This window comes from Pelmatolapia mariae, linkage group LG9 (assembly GCF_036321145.2).
Source record: "Pelmatolapia mariae isolate MD_Pm_ZW linkage group LG9, Pm_UMD_F_2, whole genome shotgun sequence".
Taxonomy (NCBI): domain Eukaryota; kingdom Metazoa; phylum Chordata; class Actinopteri; order Cichliformes; family Cichlidae; genus Pelmatolapia; species Pelmatolapia mariae.
In genome coordinates, this window is record NC_086235.1 from 18,035,851 (window position 1) to 18,056,617 (window position 20,767).

The 20,767-nt window shown below is 40.0% G+C and overlaps 2 protein-coding genes across 3 annotated transcripts in view; one reads left to right on the forward strand and one right to left on the reverse strand.

Moving 5' to 3' along the window:
- nphp3 (nephronophthisis 3) overlaps positions 1–20,717 on the forward strand; it is a 36,301-nt gene extending 15,584 nt beyond the window's left edge. The window contains exons 1-20 of one of the 2 annotated variants that reach the window (XM_063483542.1): positions 68–284; positions 389–488; positions 2,198–2,323; positions 2,536–2,697; positions 2,803–2,967; positions 3,050–3,191; positions 3,367–3,488; positions 3,684–3,790; positions 4,046–4,157; positions 4,509–4,586; positions 4,981–5,119; positions 5,485–5,592; positions 7,198–7,296; positions 17,368–17,437; positions 17,976–18,061; positions 18,171–18,242; positions 18,390–18,544; positions 18,907–19,023; positions 20,219–20,328; positions 20,409–20,710. In XM_063483542.1, coding sequence (XP_063339612.1) covers positions 163–284; positions 389–488; positions 2,198–2,323; positions 2,536–2,697; positions 2,803–2,967; positions 3,050–3,191; positions 3,367–3,488; positions 3,684–3,790; positions 4,046–4,157; positions 4,509–4,586; positions 4,981–5,119; positions 5,485–5,592; positions 7,198–7,296; positions 17,368–17,437; positions 17,976–18,061; positions 18,171–18,242; positions 18,390–18,544; positions 18,907–19,023; positions 20,219–20,328; positions 20,409–20,523 — 2,307 coding nt within the window. In that variant the 5' untranslated portion in view covers positions 68–162 and the 3' untranslated portion in view covers positions 20,524–20,710. Of the gene's footprint in view, positions 1–67; positions 285–388; positions 489–2,197; positions 2,324–2,535; positions 2,698–2,802; positions 2,968–3,049; positions 3,192–3,366; positions 3,489–3,683; positions 3,791–4,045; positions 4,158–4,508; positions 4,587–4,980; positions 5,120–5,484; positions 5,593–7,197; positions 7,297–17,367; positions 17,438–17,975; positions 18,062–18,170; positions 18,243–18,389; positions 18,545–18,906; positions 19,024–20,218; positions 20,329–20,408 lie in introns of those variants that run through there. The other variant, XM_063483543.1, reaches the window with a different exon arrangement.
- Positions 12,042–15,808, reverse strand: ackr4b (atypical chemokine receptor 4b). Its single transcript, XM_063483546.1, has 2 exons — positions 15,674–15,808; positions 12,042–13,331 (listed from the first exon to the last, which is right to left on the reverse strand). The coding sequence occupies exon 2, from the start codon at positions 13,322–13,324 to the stop codon at positions 12,218–12,220; it is 1,107 nt and encodes a 368-aa protein (XP_063339616.1). The 5' UTR covers positions 13,325–13,331; positions 15,674–15,808; the 3' UTR covers positions 12,042–12,217.
- Positions 20,718–20,767: the final 50 nt, after the last annotated feature.

Genomic DNA, 20,767 nt, shown 5'->3' on the forward strand with positions numbered 1-20,767 from the left:
AGGTTTGATAATTTTATGAATTTGTGACAATAAATTAACTTTTAAGGGGCGTTACCTCGTTGTGCCTATCGATAAACGGTCCGACCATCATATCAATAATGCTAAACGTAGCTAGCTCAACGATACATCTGGCAATGATTAATCCAGGGTTATAACTGCGAAATGGAGGAACCGACAACTCCTGTACGGCAGCAGCATAAATTCAATGTTGGCAGGCTTCAGAGATATCTGACTGCCAAGACACTTTTGTCAAACAATGACACTCTTACTGTCAGACAGTACAGGTAAGGTAGCCAGGTCTGGCTTCATTTTTTAGTTTTCAAAGTTAATCTTGTGCAAATGTTTCGCCTGCTGATAACATGCTAAGGGCACTCTCTTATCTTTTCAGTGCTGGTCAGTCAAACCCAACTTTCCTAATCCAGACGCCGTCAAACAGTTATGTTCTCAGGAAGCAACCCCCAGGTGAGCTGTTGCCAGGAGCTCACAAGGTAAGGCTTCCCCACAGTTATTATAGTTTTGGTTAAAAAATAAATAAAATATTGTCAATGTCCTGAGTTAGTTTCCTCGTTTAAATTTTTACTATTTTAAATGGATAGGTTTAGTTTGTTTTTATGTGTTCTCCTATAACTTTTATATATGTTTTGCTTCCCAGTCTTAATAAAAAAGCTGCAATGCTTCTTCATGCTGTCTGTGTTTTAGTTTAGTTTGGGTTAACTGGTGAATCACTCACTCAGCATTTATCCAGTTCAGGGGGGCTGGAGCCTGCCCAGCCAGATGTGTTTTCAATTCATTCTTTAATTTATTCTGACTATTTTTGGCAGCAACCACAACCTCAAGTGGTAAACAGCAAATAAATGAATAAATAAAGCTGCGGGATATTTTTTTACATTAGGATTGCGGGTAGGTTAAGATGACCTGGTGAAGTTCATTCCAAGCGAGACAATGGGAAATGGGAGGTGATTTAAGTGACTTTTAAGGTGGTATGGCTGTTTTCACCAGACAGAGTATTTTAGAAACTGCTGATCTACTGGGATTTTCCTGCATATCCATACCTAAGGTTTACAGAGAATGGTGAGAAAAAGAGAAGATATCCAGTGAGCAGTATTTATCTGCTCTGAAGTGCTGTGTTGACATCAGAGGTCAGAGTAGAATAGACTGACTGCTCTGAGCTGATAGGAAGGCATAAGCAACTCAAATAACCACTTGTTCCAACCAAAATATGCAGAAGAGCATCTCTGAATGCACAACACATCGAACCTTGAATTAGATGGTTTACAGTAGCAGAAAATCAAACCGGCTGCCACTCTCATCCCCAAAGATCAGGAAACTAAGGTCATATTTCATGTGGGCTCACCAAAATTATCTCAAACTGGTCTCTTGAACATGACAATGAGTTTGCTGTACTCAAATGGCCCACACAGTCACATTCAATACTATAAAGCATGATTGGGATGTGGTGGAGCTAGAAATTCAATCATAGATGTGCAGCTGACAAATCTGCTGCAACTGTGTGATATCATGTCAGTACTGATAAAAAATGGTTGTATAATAACTTTGTTTTGACCACTGAAATAGTTGACAAATGCATAGCACAGTGGTTTTGTGCATCAGTTAGCAAGTCACAAGTTTATTTTTCAGCCTTGATCCTTTTTTTTTTTAGTAAGAATTGTTTTTTTTATATGGTTTGACTGCAGCATTTACATATTTGACCAGAAATGGGAATTTGTGAGTCAGGGAGCACTCAATGATAAAAATAAGCTCAAAACTTTTACAAAAATGTTCCTGGCCACAAATCTGAGCGGTCATTAGACGACCATGTAGCAGATTTCCTGGAAACAATTATGGAAATGTTTTCTTTATTACGTGGTTAGGATATAACCAAGTTGGCTATGTTGAGTTTGCATATAGTTATTAGTTATAAAAATTAAGCTCTTTTTTTTTTTAAATAACCCGAATGAATATATTTATATCTAATGAAAGCTTCATATGTATTACTTATGTTTAATACTAAATGTTGCTTTACATTTACCATCTGTGCACAAACTCTGTTTTGTGTGACCTTGTAACTAATTGGATTTAATCAAATGAAAGGGCTCACTTTTCCCCAAATGTTCAGTAAAGTAGCACGTGATCATATTAACTTCACTCAGTGGGTGAAGTTTTCTCATAGAAGCGGATTTTTCTGCTTCGTTCACAGGTGGACAGGGAGTATCGAGTGCAGAAGGCCCTCTTCTCTGTTGGTTTTCCCGTTCCACAGCCCCTTCTGCACTGTGCTGATATTGAAGTCATTGGAACAGAGTTCTACTTAATGCAACATGTGAAGGTACTTTTTTTTTTTTGCACTTAGGAGTCACAAGTCCCTTAATCTAATATTTTTTCTAATGGTTTTGCTTGACTTGGCTCTAAGTCTAATCGGTAAAAGGTTTAATTTGCCTTTCCTTTTCTTGCCAGTGTATTTTAGTGCGAGCTTGTGCTTTCATTAGAGATGAAAATATTATTTTTGTTTGACGGCAATCGTGCAATTCTGTTTATTAGGGGCGCATATTCAGGGATCTTCGTCTACCTGGAGTGAGTCCAGCAGAGAGAACAGCTCTGTATGTGGCTGCGGTGGAAGTCCTGGCAAAACTGCACTCACTGGATCTGCCATCACTGAACCTTGAAGCATATGGAAGAGGGCCAGGTTATTGCAGGAGACAAGTGAGTTAACACAACATTCATTAAATCGAAGTCATTTTACTGTTTATTTGATCTGGAACTCAGTCAAGATTTGTGAAATTAAAGAATGTCTTTTTATCTGTAAAGGTTTCCACCTGGACCAAGCAGTACACTGCAGCGGCCCACAGAGACATTCCAGCCATGAATGAACTGTCTGATTGGTTGATGACGAATCTACCAGCCAGTGACAATGAGGTGACCCTTGTCCACGGAGATTATCGACTGGATAACTTAATATTCCATCCAACAGAGGTACACTTTCTCTGATCTTTATTTTTAGACCTTTGCTACATTTGTCTGTGAATACTTCACAAAGTCTGTTTTATGTGATAAGGCGCGTGTGATCGCTGTGTTGGACTGGGAGCTTTCTACCACTGGACAGCCCCTGGCAGATCTGGCCTACTTCCTTATGCCACATTACTGGCCTGCAAGTCTCAGCGTTATCAGCACGATGGGCAGTTTAAAAGGAATAGAGGGTAACGCCAACAACTGTTGATAACTCTGACAGTGATTAACATTTATAGACAGTGGAAAAACAAACAGATTTGTTGTTTTCAGAAATTTGTATTTGATTATGATTTTATATCTGTTATTTATTTGTTTATGTCTGCTCACAGTCTTGTCCCTCTGATCTTATTCCTCAATGAGCAGGTATCCCAACTGTGGAAGACCTGATCTCCATTTACTGCAGGTGCCGGGGGATCCCCCCTGCATTGCCACAACTGAATTTCTACTTGGCCCTGTCTGTCTTTAAAATGGCAGGAATTGCCCAGGTTTGTACCAAATTTCAACACTAGGCTGATTTTCTTTTTTTTTCTTTTTTTTACTGGCATACAGTATTGTGCAACTCACAGCACCATACCTCATTTCCTCATATTTAATTAAAAGTAATAGACAAGCACATAATGTAGTCGCTTAATCTTTCATTAAAATTAAGGTTTTTTTAAATTATTATTTGTTTTTCGTAGGGGATCTACGCTCGTCACCTCCTGGGTAATGCCAGTGCACCGAATGCAGCTCAGTTTGGCCAGTGTGTGGAGCCCTTGGCTAAGGTTGCCTTGCAGCTTGGGCAGAGGTAGGTTTCAGTAATGAATGAATTCATTGTGCAGCAATGCACTGATATCCTTTGACACATTCAGAAATAAGTTTAGCATAAACACTCTGCTATAGCAGGAATACTTTCAAAATTCTTTGTCGCTGAAGGTCAAAAAACTGATAGATCCCACCTGTTGATCATATGTAAGACAGCTGCAGTTGGAATTTGACACCCAGCTGTTGCTTCTGATATTCCCTGTTAGAATTTTAACATTTGAAATGTGTTTCATGCCAGGCCCCTCACAGGTCCAACAAAGGACAGATTGTTTCTCCAGACAGCTAAAGGTCAGGCTGTTCTCCAGCAGGTCAAAGATTTCATGAGACAATATGTGCTTCCTGCTCAGAAGGTCAGTTCCAAGAGCTGCCAAGAACAGAGGGGTTTTGTGTGCATTGATGAAATTTTAACTTGTGTACACAGCAGTTCGTTTCTTCACTGAAGGCTAATAAAATAGAGTCAAAGAACAATGTGTCTCCTGGTTACATAAAATATGCTGCATATGGGCATCATCACATGGCAGGGCTTTGTAGCATTCTCACGTAAAGTGAAACAGATGAAAAACCACAAGCTCTTGCATGAAGCTGTCTCTGCATGAATATATTGTTGAGCTGATGTTACCATTGAGTGCCTGTAATGCTTGTAGCATCAACATGAACTCACTTGACAATTCACTTTGTGGAAAAATATTGTTGTTCCTTAGGAGGTTGCACAGTATTACACCAAACACGCTGAGTCTCCACAGAGATGGCACACCCCTCAAATTATAGAGGATCTGAAGGTATGTAGGGTTGATTTCTTTTGTTTTTGTTTTTGAAACTTAGTAACTGAGTCTCTTTTTTACACAAATCCTACATAAAAAATGACAGGACATAAGGAGAAAAAACCCCAAAAACAAAAAATACAACCACATGTGATAGAGGACTGTCTAAGATCAAGTATGAGTCCAGCAAGTTCACCGCCCAAGTTTATTTGACTCTTGTGTAAACAGCACACCTGAGACAGCCACGCACTGCAACCCATCATTAGTATTTAGTGTTTGAACAAAATTACTATTATTTGTGTCTGCGTGGATCTGTTCCAATTTTTGGAGCTCTGCTTGTTATCAGCATAGACAGGGAAAGAAGCCGTGGCTTGCATTTTCACTCTGTATAATAACACGTGTCTGTGTGCAGATTAAAGCCAGGGAAGCCGGGCTGTGGAACCTGTTCCTGCCTGCAGTCAGTGGGCTCACCCAGCTGGATTATGCCTATATTGCTGAAGAAACCGGCCGCTGTGTGTTTGCCCCTGAAGTCTTTAACTGCCAGGCTCCTGGTAAAATATCTACATCAAAGACCTTTGATAATATTACAGATCAATTTAATCCCTTACTTTGCTCGACTAGGATGGGCTTGCTCTTTGTATATAGAAGCTAGACTGCATTTTCTCTCCAAGGATTCTCTCTAGTCAGGAAAAAGACTCTCCAGATGTCAACATTTCAACCTCGTTTTAGTCATAACACTCCATTTTGGGGTTTTAAAAATATATCTTCCAAACCACACAAAAATCTCCAGATTCAGCTTTTTAAGGTATTTATTTCTTAGAAAAATCAAATCAGTCTTCCATGAGAGCATAAAGGTTCCCAAATTCAGCTAGTAATTACTGGAAGATTATGACTATATATATTTTTTTTTCCACAGACACAGGAAATATGGAAGTGCTCCACATGTTTGGCAGTGAGGAGCAGAAGAAGAAATGGCTAGAACCTTTACTCAGAGGAGAGATTCGCTCCTGCTTCTGTATGACAGGTAGTTCCAAGAAGAGGTCACAAAAAAATGCTTAGAGAAAAACATACCAAAATTTGTGTTGGTGATTGAAAACAAAGTTTGAGGAATTTGTCGTATCTATAAGCATAGCTTTCTTGGTGTAGTTTGGAACACTTTCTGTTATGAATTCATAAAATTTCTTCCCTTTTCCAAAGTATTTCTAAAATATGTGTTGTGGTCTTCAGTCACATTGTTTTCTGCCAAGTGCAGATTGTGGTCTTGATTAGGCTAAGTTATAGAAGGCATGGCTGCTACTGACTGCGTGAAAGGCCCTTCACACGCCAATAGCAAACACGAGATCCCGATGAGTAATTTCTCCCTGTTTTGTTCTCTTTTGCTTTTAATGCTGCCTGGAAACAGCGACATGCTGCTGCCAGAGGTGATTACGGTGGTTTTGAACATCCTTGTGTTTTTTTTTTTTTTTTTATAAACACATAGAGATTAATAGTGTTTTGGATACGTTTTTTTTTTTTTACTCAGTCTGAAGTGCTGAAGGAGCCAGACATTCTTGTCATTTGTTTAAAGTGGTTTTGATGAGTTCTCAAGGTTTTCTGGAGGTCTTTTAAAGTTTTCTTCATTTTCATTGCAGTTCTTATACCTGACCATTTTCAGAGGAATGTTTTTTTTCCTCCCTGTTTGTTTGTTAAGCCACTTAACACTGACCTATGAGTCATTTCAGTGCTAAAAGGCACCCAGTTCAAGGGTTGAACCAGTGTTGTGTCTACTCATAGAGACAACTTGGCAAAGAAACACTATCGCTAGCAGCCTGTCACAAAAACACATAATTTGTTCCCATGTCTTTATTTAAACATGGGTTAACACGGGTTGACAGTTTTGCCGTCAGATCCTGATCCACCATGAAATACCATCTGGAGAGCATCTGATTGGCAACTGCTTCACTTTTTATCACGACAATGATCTCAAACACACTGCCACTGTAGCAAAAGCATAGCGGGATAGAAAAGCACACAGTGGGACGCTATCAATCATGGATTGGCCTCCCCAGACTGCAGACGTCAATATTATTGAAGCAGCGTGGGATCATCTTGACAGAGGATAAAACAAATGGCAGCCAACATCCAAAGAAGAGCTTTGGATGTCCTTCAAGAAGCCTGGAGAACTATTCCTGAAGACTACTTAACGAAATGACAAGAAAGTTCAGGCTGTGAAGAAGAAAAAAAGACAGTCAGATCAAATATTGATTTTTCAAACGCGTAAAAATTGTCAAAATATATTTTATTTCCATGTATGTTTGCACATTTTTAAATACATCACTGCAACCATTTTCCATTTTCCTAGCAAAATCTAAAGAAATTAGGGATTGCTTAGCACTGTTGCACAGTACTCGATTACACTGGATGATGAGGAGAACCCTTTGTCATGCACTGATAAATAATTTAAACTTCTGGTAACGTCTGCTGTATATTTGAACCCTTTGGCCGTGAAGGGAAGCTTAAGATAATTTGGGTTACCAGACGTGTAAAGACATGAGTCTGAGTTGAGTTTCATTGAGTATTGTGATATGTTATCAGTGACTATTGCCGTGGTACTTCCTGTAAAATAGATGTGCTGTGGTCCCCTCCTCAGAACCTGATGTGGCCTCCAGTGATGCAACCAACATGGAGTGCAGTCTTCACAGGGATAAAGACGACTACATCATAAACGGGAAAAAATGGTGGAGCAGCGGTAAGTGTTTCTTTTTTTTTTTTTTTAGCTGGTATTTGTTTGTTCATTTGTCTCTTGGAGACATCAGCTTTGGCAGAACTGCCACAAAAGCAGTTTGGAGTGTTTTTACTGTTTTGTCAACGATGCATCTATGTACGAAACTTGAATGGGGGCCAAGTTTGAAGATGGGTGTGCTCCAGCCCATGTGTACTGAGTTTAGAATGCCGGAAGTAACTGGTTTTGCTGTTAGCTTATAGCGTTGTTTGTTTCCATCGCCATGGCAAATTGTGGCCTTGGAGATTCTTAATGTTGCAGGGAGTACCCCACAGGAATTTTGTAGTATGTTGATGTCAGCTGGAAAATGTCCCAAGTTTGAAAAATGAATGAAATGTTGCAGGTGTGATTTGACATAAACAGCAGGACTGAGTGCAACAGCTACAGAGAAGAAATTAGTGCTGTGGCTCGTGTGATTTCACTGCATTTACTTTAGAGAGCCTAAAGTCTGTAAGCACCAAGCAGTTGTTTTATCACAATCTCTGCTTTAAAATATTTTAGAGCAAGTCCCCATAAACCAAAGAATGTTTTTAAAAGGGTGAACCTGAAAGTGTTGTTGATCATAATTGTCTTAAAGAGCCTTTCTCAGTAAGAGATGAGTTTATGCAATCAAGATGTTACTGTAGCAAAGCAGCGCAGAGATGCATATCAAACCAAAGTGCGAACATATGGACAACAAAAAAGGGCAACAGACTCTTGTGGGAAGGATTATATAACATAAATAATTTTAAAAGCCAGAAAAATCTTGGCTTCATGCCTTTCTGAGAACCGTGGCTTCAGTTTTCCAACAGGTTCAACCAGTATAGGATCATGGATCAACTGGCATTTTATTTCTAAATGATGAGTCATTACACATGAATCAAGTTGAAAAGACAACAAAATGGCCTTAAAATCCTAAAATAAATGCGCTGCTGCAAACAGTTGCAGTGCCCTGAAAAAATATTTGCCTATTTCTCCATTTTTTCCATATTTGTCAGACTTGTGTTTTTTAGATCATCAAACAAATGTGACATAGGTTAAAAAAAATCTCAAAGAGCAACACATCACCCCTACTCTAAAGAAACTCAAGAACAGCTGAGAAACAAAGTCATCAACGTCCATCAGTCTGGAAAGTGTTACAAAGCCACTTCTAAGGCTTTAGGACTCCAGTGAACCACAGTGGGAGCCATTATACACAAATGGAAAAAACTTAGAATAGTGTGGAACCTTCCCAGAAGTGGCCAGCCTACCAAGAGGACATCAATGACTCTTCCAGGAAGTCACAAATGAACCCAGAACGTCATCTAAAAAACTGCAGATGTCATTTCCCTCAGTTATTGTCAGAATTCATGATTCAACAGTAACAAAGAGACTGGACGAAAATGACATGTGTGGGAGAGTTCAAGGAGAAATCCACTGGTGACCAAAAACACACAAAGGCTTATCTCACATTTAACAAAAAAAGCCATCTTGATGATTCTTAAGACTTTGGGGAAAATATTCTGTTGACTGATGAGACAAAAGTTGAACTTTTTGGAAGGTTTGAGTACATCTGGCATAAAACTCAGTAATGTAATGATCTCGACGACTTGCTGTAACTGTTGGAACAATGAATCTGCTCTCTAGTAGAAAATCCTTAACAAGAATGTTAAACCATCAGTTCATTCCCTGAAGCTCAAGTATCGGAAACACACCAGCAAGTGAACCGCTGAAAGGCTAAAAAACCAAAAAACCAAAATGAAGGTTTTGGAGTCCTGACTTAAATCAGATTGAGATGCTTTGCTATAAACTTAAACAGGCAGTTTATGCTCGAAAAACCTCCAGTGTGACTGAATTAAAACAGCTCTGCAAAGAAGAATGGGCCAAAATTCCTCCACAGTGATGTGAAAGACTCATAGCCAGTTATAACAAAAGCTCGATTGCAGTTCTTGCTGCCAAGATTGTTCAAACCAGTTATTAGGTTTAGGGGGGGCAGTTACCTTTCCACACAGGGTTAGGTAGGTTTGAATTAAAAACAAATGTTTTAACCTTGATAAATTAAATGTACTTGGTTTATATTTGCCTAATATTAAAAATCGATTGATGATCTAAAAGATGCAAGTGTGACAAATATGCAAAAAAAAAAAAAATCCGGAAGCTGCAAATACTTTTTCACAGCGCTGTAAAGATCATGGATCCACTAAATCAGCTGACATCAGCTTACTTCTAAATGAATCATTATATACGAGTCATAATGAAAGAGACACCAAATTGGCCTTAAAATCGTAAAATAAACGTGCTGTTGCAAACATTTACAACTGTTGGGTAAATCTTACTAACACTGCATTCATGCTCGCAGGCACGTGTGTGTAGGCCCTCAGTCTGTGTTAATTCTCTGGAGGTTAACACAAATCTGTGACTCATGTGTGAATCACTGTTCTTCTTGGTCATTTGGACTATGTCTTTATAAACAAGCTTGGTGTTTAATATCCTGTTTGACTTGATTTGATCGTGATAGTTAAATGTCAAAAACTCAGAGTAGTGGTTTGGTTTTCCGCTTAACCTCCTTAGACCCGAATGACGCTTGCAGAGTCTGTTTACTCCGAGGGCTTTGCTTCCAAGTTAAATGAAAGCAGTGGCTTGTTGTTTTTATTAATTGGAATTTCTTTTCGCAACTTGAAAGCTTGAGATGCTGCGGTTTTTAAAAAATAAATTGAGCAGAATTTCTGCAGCTCATCCTTTTTATCTAGTTCACAGTTTGACTTTATCATTCATCGGTGGTTATGTTGGCCTTTTCGAATGTTTTTCTTTTGACTGGAAGTGAAAATTCCATCAGGAGAAACAAATCTTCTGGGGTTATGAGAATTTCCTTTCCTCGCATAAATATATCTCTCTGTCGGAAAAGATTGTGGGTGTGATTGTGGGTTCTTTCATACTTTGTGTGACCCATTGTCGCTTTTGTTGCAAAACGTATGATACTTGAGTGGAAATCAGTCTTTTCTTTTCTTTTTTTTTGTTTGTTTTTTGTTTTTGAGTGAGACAAGATTTCCAGATATTCAATCCAACTTTAGTTCGAACAAAAGTAGAAGTGAAACCAGTGGTTATTGTATTCACGTATTTTATTTTTACGGAAGGCGTTTCTATGGTAAAACTCATTCTTTCCAATCACAAAAGTAATATGAACTCCCAGTTCCTCACTGATGTGCTATGGGTGTTTTCCACAATATGCTTTCCAAGGTACTTGGGAATCCTTAAAGCGATGGATCTCTGCCTTTATTTGTGCAGCACTGTTTCCAATAACAGAAACTACAGACTTTTTCATGCTGTATTACGTCATAATCGCAGTAAGAGCATTCCTAGTTGCGATCTCTTGACTGCTGCTTTCTCTTAGAATTACCCATCATAACTAAAACCTACCGAAAATAACCCTTAAATTAAAAATAAAAAAATGCTGTCCGTAATCCACACGCACTATAAGATGATGCCGCTTTCCTCTTTCGCGTTCCCTTTTTCTCTAAAGCTGTGTGGTGCAAAAGGCAGTTTGTTGCTAGATGGGAGGGTCTATAGACATTTCCAGTGCAGCTTTGCGGTGTGGAAGCTATTTAAGCTGGTCCCATAGGCATGTTAATGCACTACAATGATTCCCAGACGTTTAGTGTTTTATCTTCAAGCCATAGGCGTTTGTATTTGCATACACACTCACGAAGCTAATATACATGCTTTTCATTATTAGCAGTAGCTGTGAGATTGTCAGTGGAATTATAGAAGACATAATCATTTTGGCTTCTGTCAGGCCACAATATGAGTAAGTCCAAAAAAAGAAGCACTGTTGTCTCACAGCAAGCAGGTCCTGAGTTCAACTCCAGCACCATCTGGCCGGCCTGGGTTACTGTTCAGGAAATAAAAAGATGAAAACACCTATCCAACCGTATTTTTACCATAACTTTCAAAGGCATTGTTCAGGTAAGCGGAATCATGCAGGATTTGCGGCTTACTTTGGCTTATGTTGTCTTACCCGGTCGTTTCTCTGTTTAGAAATTATTCAACTTGTGTCCTAAACATGTGCTAGACACACCTAGTTTGGGGATCATTCAATCACGCTTCTAAGGCATTGCTCTGGAAAAGAATGACTAACAAGAGGGAGAGAATGGTAAACAATGAATTCATGTTTGTCTTTGATGTTCATGAGGTACTTGTGGTAGTTGTGATCAAGAGATTTTGACTCTTCTTTGTTGCTGTGTAAAAAGGCTTGAGTAAGCTTTGACCTCTTGGTTTCTCACCCTTCCTCAGCAAAGGGCTGAGCCTGGATTCTAAGTTTGAAGCGTAATCTGGAAAAAACTGGATTGGGTTTTACTGCAAACTATAAAACTTGTGTTATTGAAAGGATAAAAAGGAGATTAGATGAAAACAGCAGTCGCTCTTTAAACTTCTCCAAACAATATTCAGCTTTGATAGCATGGTGGGGTGCTTCCTGCTGGTTGCTGTCCTGTCTTTGCTTGCCAAATGTTTTTCCACTCGATGGGTCACCCACCCACTGTGCAGTCAAGTCATCTGTCATCCCAACCCAAAACCACGGGATGTAATGAAATGAGACGCAGATGAGCTCGTTTAAGGCGGCGTAGACAGTGAAGCTATATTAGATTTGTTGCAAAGAACTCGAGAACGAGAGCATCAGCTGCACTCAGTTGCGACAGATGCATGTTATTGAAAACTTTGTTCTTTTATTTAACAAAATACATAATTTATACAAAATACTTTGCTGGTTAGTGCATATAAATTCACTGTACATATACAATTATTAAACTGAGAATTAACATTTATATTTATGGGGATCTGTCTTGCATGTTAGTAAGGGAACGTAAATATATTTATACTGTGTACATGAAATTTTGTATATAAGTTTACAAAAAATAGACAAATATTTTGAGTCTTAAATAGTAAAGGTGCTGGTGTCTTGTTCTTCTGAATCCGACTGGGATTGGGTTTGATTACACGCTTGGAGCGCAATCTCCACGGGCTCCTCGTTGACGTGTCTCTGGTGCCTCCCAAGTCGCTGTCCAAGGTGCTTGGCAGTCTTTAGAACGTGACTCCTGAAGGACGACCCCATGAAGGCGTACAACAGCGGGTTAATGCAGGCGTGGGTGAGAGCCAGGCTTTCTGTCACCTGCATAGCATGATCCAAGCCCTTGCTGACATCACAGTCGGTCACGAGCATGTAAATGATGTCCATCGCTCGGCAAAGCTTGACTACCGTGTAGGGCAGTTGGGTGAGCAGGAATACGGCCACCACAGCCAGGAGGACACGCAGGGCTCGCCACTTTTTCTCTCGTCGCACCGCGACGGCCTTACTCAGCGCCAGTCCCACTCGGCAGTAGCACACCACCATGACCAGGAAAGGTATCACAAATCTCAGGATCACCTCAAGCAGCTCCAGGGAAGCCTTTGCAGGTCGGGCCATGCTATGCGGGTAGATGGCTGTGCAGCTGATCCTGTAATGGGTGTGCTTCACTGTGGAGAAGATAAGTTCAGGAAGGCCGAGAATGCTGGCTATAGTCCACAGCATGAGGCACACCAGGAACCACTGTCTCCTGACTTGGGATCTGGTGCCAGCTCTGCCCGTTGGATTTTTGGTTACAGCGCGGTAGCGATCCACACTGATGCACGCAAGCATCAGCATGCCGCAGCTGAAATTGGTGCTGTAGAGGAAGGATGTGAGCTTGCAGGCTGCCGTACCCAGCATCCACCCGTGGACAGCATCAGCCGCCCAGAAAGGCAGGGTGAAGAGAAGCAGCAGGTCTGAAATGGCAAGGTTGAGGATGCACACATCTGTCAGGGTTCGCAGTTTCAGCCGTGACGTGTAAACCACCACTACCAAGGCGTTTCCCGCCAGGCCTACTATCAGAGCCAGGGCATAGATGACCGGAAGGAAGACGCCGGCAAAGGAACGCACTGTTTCCTTGTCACAGATGGTGTGTTCATAATTGTAGTCGTAAGTTTCATTTGAATCATCGTCGTGGTGATAGTCAAAGTCGGCCATACTTTTTCTGTGGGGGAAAAAATACAAGAGAAAAAAAGAGAAACGTTTCTTTAAAAGCTCCACCTTTTTAGTTGGTAATGCTGTGGTACAATTTACTCTGAGTACTAACAATTCAGTTCTTGTCCATCATTAACATGTATGGCATCATTTAACAGAACAAGAACGAAGAGTATTCGTAAACTGCCAGCACCCCCCCCCCCCCTTTTTTTTTTGTACCAGGAACAGGAAAGGCGAGTTCTTTGTGTGTTCTGCATCAGAGGAATCTTTCCTGCATGGTTTCCCTAATGGCTTTAGCTCAGCCTGTCAGAAATGAGCGTGTGGGCTTGAATAAACTCCGTAAACAACTCCAGTAGGGTAAAAAAGAGAGACAATAGAGTTACACATCTTCTAGTGAAGTTTCTGAATTGAATTACTTTGTATTCCAGTGGGTGCTGAGTGATCTACACACTCCAGAAAATGGTAGCTTTTGATTTGCTAATCCTTTAATTACAGGGAAAAAGATGTTCTGCAAACTAATGATGTCTGTTATGCAATGCACAGGAGTTTTTTTTTTTTGAGCTTGTTAACACCAATCCAATTTCTGGTCTTTTTTTAAAGTTTAGTCAGGAGGAAGTATGCGGAGAAAGACCTGAGGATGTCATGCGAGTGCGGGATCTTTTTCTGCCAGATTAAAATCCAGGATGTTGGTTTTTACTATATGTGGCATTTGCTGGTTCAACAGGATGTCCCATTGATGTGACTCTTTCATTCAGACCCATTGTTGTGTTAGCCAAGCTGTTCCCTGCCAGTAAGGATCTCACTCAAGGATTAGCAAATGGAATACTGTGCCTGCGTGGATACTTTTACTGTCACAAATAGATACTTTTTTTCTGTTAGATCCAATAATCCCTTGAAAAAATTAACTGAGCTCCAAGGACAGATCTTGCATTGTTCCCCTGTATATTAGAAACCATAAATCCTTTTTCATTCAGGTTTTTGTTCATTTCCTGAGGAAGAAGAATTGAGGAAAGTGCGAACTCCGAACAGCAAAACATATTACGTGGCGGATGATGTAACGTCTGGCTGAGGACCAAGAGGTGATGCATTGAATATTTTGCACGTCAAGAGCATTTTTGGCAACTCACACTTGTTACAAAGATGACAGCAGTCCCTTAACGAGCCATATAACAAGTGTCTCTCTCCTGATTTTGGAGTAGCAGTTACTGAAGCAGATGTTCACTGGAATGTTCAGAAAAAATGTCAAATATTGACTTTTGGCAACAGATGGGCTTCGTGTGTCAGCTGGGTTTTTTTCTGATTTTTTTTTTGTTTGTTTTCACAGCAGCTATTTGGCTGTTTGGGTTTCACTAGTCATATTAATTTAAAAAGATTAAAATGATTTTATTATCAATTATATGTGTACTGCACATACATGTAGAATAAAAGGAATTAAGAAAATGTAAAAAAGATAAAAGGACACTCCAGGGAGGATATTTTAAAAAATTGAACCTATGCACAGTAGTGGCATTAGTGCAAATAAAGTAATGCAAGATGATGTAAATGGACATATAATAGATATACATAATATTATAAATTAATAGAGCAGCTTATAATATACACATACAATAGCAGGTATGACACTAGGATATACATCTACAAATACATAGAAAATGTATTTAGGTGAAAACTTTGGTAGTTGACTCAAGTTGTCAATATTGTTTTGGTAACATACATGAGTAATAATATCTCAAATGCAGGTGATTTTATTGTTGTATAAAGAGCGAAAATAAATGAATATTTTTCAGTCATTTTTCTGCATGCTCTGCTCAAAGGTGTCGTACACGGGCATGGGAGTGGCATTATTGTGTACACCTTCTATGAATTTGTGCATTTTATAATCTTCAGTTAAGCAAAATATATGATGCAAAAGTTGATATAGTCCAACAATGCTTATAGTAATAATAATAATATACTACCTGTATTTAGGTAGAAGAGTAAGAAAACAGTTTGTTTACAAAGAGCTATGCACTCAGGAGAAAAGCAGAGCAACACAAACCTAACACAACAGTGTTAATGAGGTATTATAAAGACGCTTAGTCATAAAATATACCAAGCAGGACTTTGACTGTGAGTCAAAGACTAAAGTTAACCGTTCACTAAGTAAAACAACAATGCACAACATGCCACATATCTCTGTGTATAATAAGTATATGTAAAATGTAGCTATGTATTTAATGATGTAGTTTAAAGATTTAAAAATGTAATATTGGAAAAAAACAAAAAGCTCAAGACATATTTTTTAAGGAATATATCTCTTGTCAGCATACGTTACACTAAAGGGTATGAAAGAAAAGTCAAAAATGTTCTTACCGTGTTTCTGTTCCTGTCCAAGAACCGTAAAGTTAACACTGATCCGTTTATTGTTGTGTATTCTGAGGAAAAACGTTGCATGCACTCTGGCACTGCAGTGACTAATCTCTGCTTCAGCCAACCCCACTCCCTTTACTTCTGACACTGTAGGAGCGTGTCCCTTCACCACGTAACACAGACGTAGCATTTGTCAGTGTGAGTGCGTGTGCGCACGCACGTGTGTGTGTGTGTGTGTTTGAGTGTGGATCAGGTTCAAGGAGAGATGTCTAAGACGAATACAAATTCCTTGAGTCGTCTGTTTTCTTATGCTGTGCTGTGCAATGCACCATATAAAGAGAGGCTGTTTTTCAGTCTCTTGTAAATTATGAACTTATGCTCTCTTGAGCCTCTTACACACAGGGAGTGCCTGTTGGTGGTTGTTCTTTTCTTTTTTTTTTTTGTACATACTTCACCGGCCTCATTCCTAGTAGCAGCAGCTTTGGTAATTTGAAATATACAAGTGAAACTAGAGTAATGTTTTTTTGTTTTTTTCTACTATTTCCTTATTTCTGCTTCCTCAGAAACGTTCGGCTATTTTTTGACTCTCCCACACTCTTATAAATATATCAAACAAAAATATACAAGACAATTGGATTTGGGCCAGAAATAAATAATGAAATGTATCCATAAAAATTCCAGTCAGACAAAGAAAAGGAACATTAGTTTTCATTAGAGGGGAAAAAGGGCCTTTAGCTATGTTAAAATTGCATATTAACTTGATTTTTTTTTTTTTTCCGGAAAAATCAACTGCATATCATCCTGTCAGGAAGTCTAATTACTGGGTTGGGAAGGTTTAAATTCATACCAGGAATGATAGGACATGCATGGGCATGCTTTGGATCATGGACCCTTATGTAAGGGTTCACAGGAAAACCTCACCTGCCTCTGGGCCAAACGGGCTTTCCTAAATGTGGTTTATGGGTGGTGTCTGCTGTAAATTCCGTGTTCTTTGCTACAGTCTGAGAATAATCAGTTACTGTTTGTTTGCATTTCTGTAGCCAGAGAGTAAATGCAAAACCTCAACCCCTGTCAAATCAAGTTTAAGCATTCACATGCTCTCACGCGTGGTTTTCGTGTTGTGAGAGCTCTTAAACTAAAGATGTCTGCTGCTGTCTGGTGTCCATATGTCCTGTCTGGAGGGGACAGTTCTGCCAGCTGAACCAAAACCTAAACAGGAAGGCGACACCATCAGTTGGTCACCCTGTTTGTGCCCTTAGGGTTTGTCTCAAAGTGGACTCTCAACCAGGGAAATTCCAAAGGATTCTGCAATTGCTCCTTCTCGCAGATAGGGCACATTTCACATTGCCGCTGTGACCACTTTTGTAATATCTTGTTTAGAGGATCTCTATGATGTTTTTTTTTAATCTCCAACTGGTATTATCTGCTCATTGAAGTAATAAAGTTACTGTATTTGAGGAGAGGAAAAAAAAAGACTAACTCAGGAAACCTGTTGTCGTCATTAACATTATTAAGCAGCCACATGTTGCCGCATCCGTGACAGCAAAATTTGCAGTTTCCGGCCGCGATAGGGGTCATGGAATGGTTAAGGACGGAGGCAGTCGCTGAAAAGTTACCAGCCCCATTGTTTTATAGCACCAGAAAGCAACGTAACCTGAATGTAAATGACCCAAAGGATTTTTGCCTTGTCCCACCAGGTGCCGGCAATCCCCAGTGCAAAGTGGCCATTGTGATGTGCAGGAGCGGCTCTCGGGATGAAAAACTCAGGTCAGCAGAACAGTTATGTGAAAAATACGTCCACGTTTCTTTGTGGGAACAAACACGCAAAGATTTGTTTCTGATGTCATGTTTTTCACCACAATAACAGGATTTTTATTAGTATTGTTCATTTCTAGTTTTGGTTTTATGTGAGATTGTTTTGTGTGTTCCTTTGAACTTTACCCAGCCTACTTCCCAGCATGCCCCTTAGCACCGGCCAAGCTTTCTGCCCTGATGTTTGTATAACACATAGGGGGGAAAAAAGTCAGTCTAATGTTGATGCTTGTGTGTGTTAAATTTTGCTTGAAGTTTAATTGGCATAATTTAGGATATTAATTAAAAGAAATTCCTAACAACCACACCCAGAATATAATAACTCTTCTCCTTGGTTTGTCAGCAGTAAAAGGCACACACCCTTGCTTGCAATGAATGGACAGCAGATTCCCATCAGTATCATATTTATAGCTGCGTGAAAAACCTGTGAAAATGGCAACTGTGCTCAAAGTATAATTCCATCACATGCTTCGGCTGTAAACTTGTCTCTTAGGCACAGCCAGCACAGTATGATCCTCGTACCTATGGACACAGCAGGTGTAAAGCTCATCAGACCGCTCACCGTGTTCGGTCAGGATGGTAGGTTAATGATAGTCATCTGTCCTTGTTTATTTTTCCCACAGTATGGGCGTGCAGAGATGACATCTGAGCTTTCCTGACACGATTTAATCCTTGTATCTGTTCTCAGATGCGATCCATGGTGGCCACTTTGAAGTGCATTTTGAAAATGTGCGCGTACCCGCCTCCAGCATTATTCTAGGTAAAAGCCTTTATTGTTTTGTCTATATTCCCAAGAAACAGAATATGTTTGAACGATAAAGCAGTGTTGCCTTGACATTTTGTGAATGAGATAATTACGGCCTCCTCTGTTATCTCTCTTTCTGTGTTACACTGTTGTGGTTTCCAGGGGAGGGCAGGGGATTTGAGATTGCCCAGGGTCGCCTGGGGCCAGGCAGGCTGCACCACTGTATGAGAGCTGTCGGACTAGCAGAGTTGGCATTGGAGCTACTCTGCCAGCGGGCTGCCACCAGACACACCTTTGGAAAAAAACTGTACCAGCATGTGAGTGAAACTGTATCTGAAGGAGAGGTTCTCAGAGCTTTGATGGCTTTCTGCCAGTTTGGGGTGGCAGCATACAGGAGAAGAAAAATATCAGGAAATGGGGTTTATAGTTGCAATTTTTGTGCCATTTATAGCTAGGTTAAATTCATTTCTGTATTTGCCAGCATTGGAAATGTTTATTCTGCCTAAATAGAAGATATATGAATGACATGTACGGTATTGCAAAGAGAGAACCCAAGAGATATGCGAGATTTAAATCTTGGGGCTGTGGCAGTATGTACTGAGAGATGTCCTACTGTTGACACCTAGTGGACAGCTTTTTAGATGCAGCTTGATGGATCTCTGTGTTATCTGTTGTCCAGGAAGTTATTGCTCATTGGATAGCAGAGTGCCGTCTCATGATAGAGCAGACTCGCCTGCTGACTCTCAATGCTGCTCATGCACTGGATACACTAGGCAGTCGGGCAGCTCGTAAGGAGGTAAAACTATTTTTGACCCTCACATTAAAAAACAAAACAAAAAACAAACACATATAAATGTGCTGATATCTAACTTGGGATGAACAATAACATAGTATTTCTAAAACCAATGGTTTCTATGTTGCATTATGGATATTTTTATTGTTTTTGAAAGTCAGTTTTATCATAACATACACTATATTGTCAAAAGTATTCAATCACTTCCCTTTACACATATGAACTTGAGTGACATCCCATAATAGAGGTGTTTATGGGAATATTTGACCACTCTTCCACAAGTCCATTTGTGAATTCCAGTCAAGTTCTTCTGCACCAAACTCGCTAATCCATGTCTTTATGACCTAGCTTTGTGCACTGGTGCGCAATCATGAACAGGAAGGGGACATCCCAAAACTCACACAATGTTGGGAACTGGAAATTGTCCAAAATGTCTTGGTATGCTAAAGCATTGAGTTCCTTTCACTGGAACTAAGGCGCCCTAATTCCCCCTCCTCCAAACTTTACACTTGTCACAATGCAGCCAGACAAGTAGTTCTCCTGGCAACCGCCAAATCCAGACTCATCCATCAGATTCCAGACATCACTCAATAACTCCAAAGACCAGCCTCGCCACTGCTCTTGCACTGGCAGCGTGTTTTACACCACTGCATCCGACACTTTGCATTGTGCTTGGTGATGTAAGGCCTGGATCCAGCTGGTCGGCCATGGAAACCCATTCGGTGCTCTCTACGCACTGTTCCAGAGCTAATTTGAAGGCCACATGAAGGTCGGAAGCCATTAACTTTACAGAAAGTTGGCGACTTCAGCCTCTGCTCACCCTGCTCTGTGTTTTTACATGGCCTACCACTTTGTGGCTGAGTTGTTGTCATTCCCAGTCGCTTCCACTTCATTATAATACCACTAACAGCTGACTATGGAATAGTTGATAGCAAGGAATTTCACAAATGGACTTGTTGCACAGCTGGCATCCTATTACAGTACCACACTAGAATTCATTGAGCCACCCATTCTTTCATAAATGTTTGTAGAAGCAGTCTGCATGACTGTGTGCATGATTTTAAGTGATTCATATAGATCAGTGAATACTTTTAACAATAGCATATGCAATCCCAGCTTGAAATCTACTGTGGGATGGAAGTGGGAAAGGGCTGTGGTCTTTTGAATTCTACCATTTATGTTTCTCACTGCCTGCTAGATTGCTATGATCAAGGTTGCAGCAGGAAGAATGGCCTGCAAGGTGGTGGACATAGCCATACAGGTATATGGTGGTGCAGGTGTGTCTGGAGATGTCCCACTAGCACAGATGTAAGTTTGGACCCGTCCCAACACAAAAATGGGTATTTGATAAATGCCTTCCATGATGCCAATATTACATTTGTCTTCAGGTACTCATATGTGCGGACTCTGCGCATCGCTGATGGACCAGATGAGGTGCACCTCTCCTCTATAGCCTATTTGGAACTCAGAGATCAACTAAAGAAGGCACAGGCAAAGCTCTAAAAACATGGCCACAGCTTCATTACGCTGCAGTAAACTATTACTGCCCCGATAAGCATTTCTGGCCTTAAAGTGAGATTGCTTGATTTTTATTCACTATTTGCAAAAACACTGAACTTTAAAATGAAAAACCTTACTAAACAGACTACCTGTAAAGAAGCACCCTTACATATGTGCCAAATGAAATTAAAATCAAATAAAACATGATTAAAGTGTCTGCCTCTTTGTTTAAAAAAAAAAAAAAAAA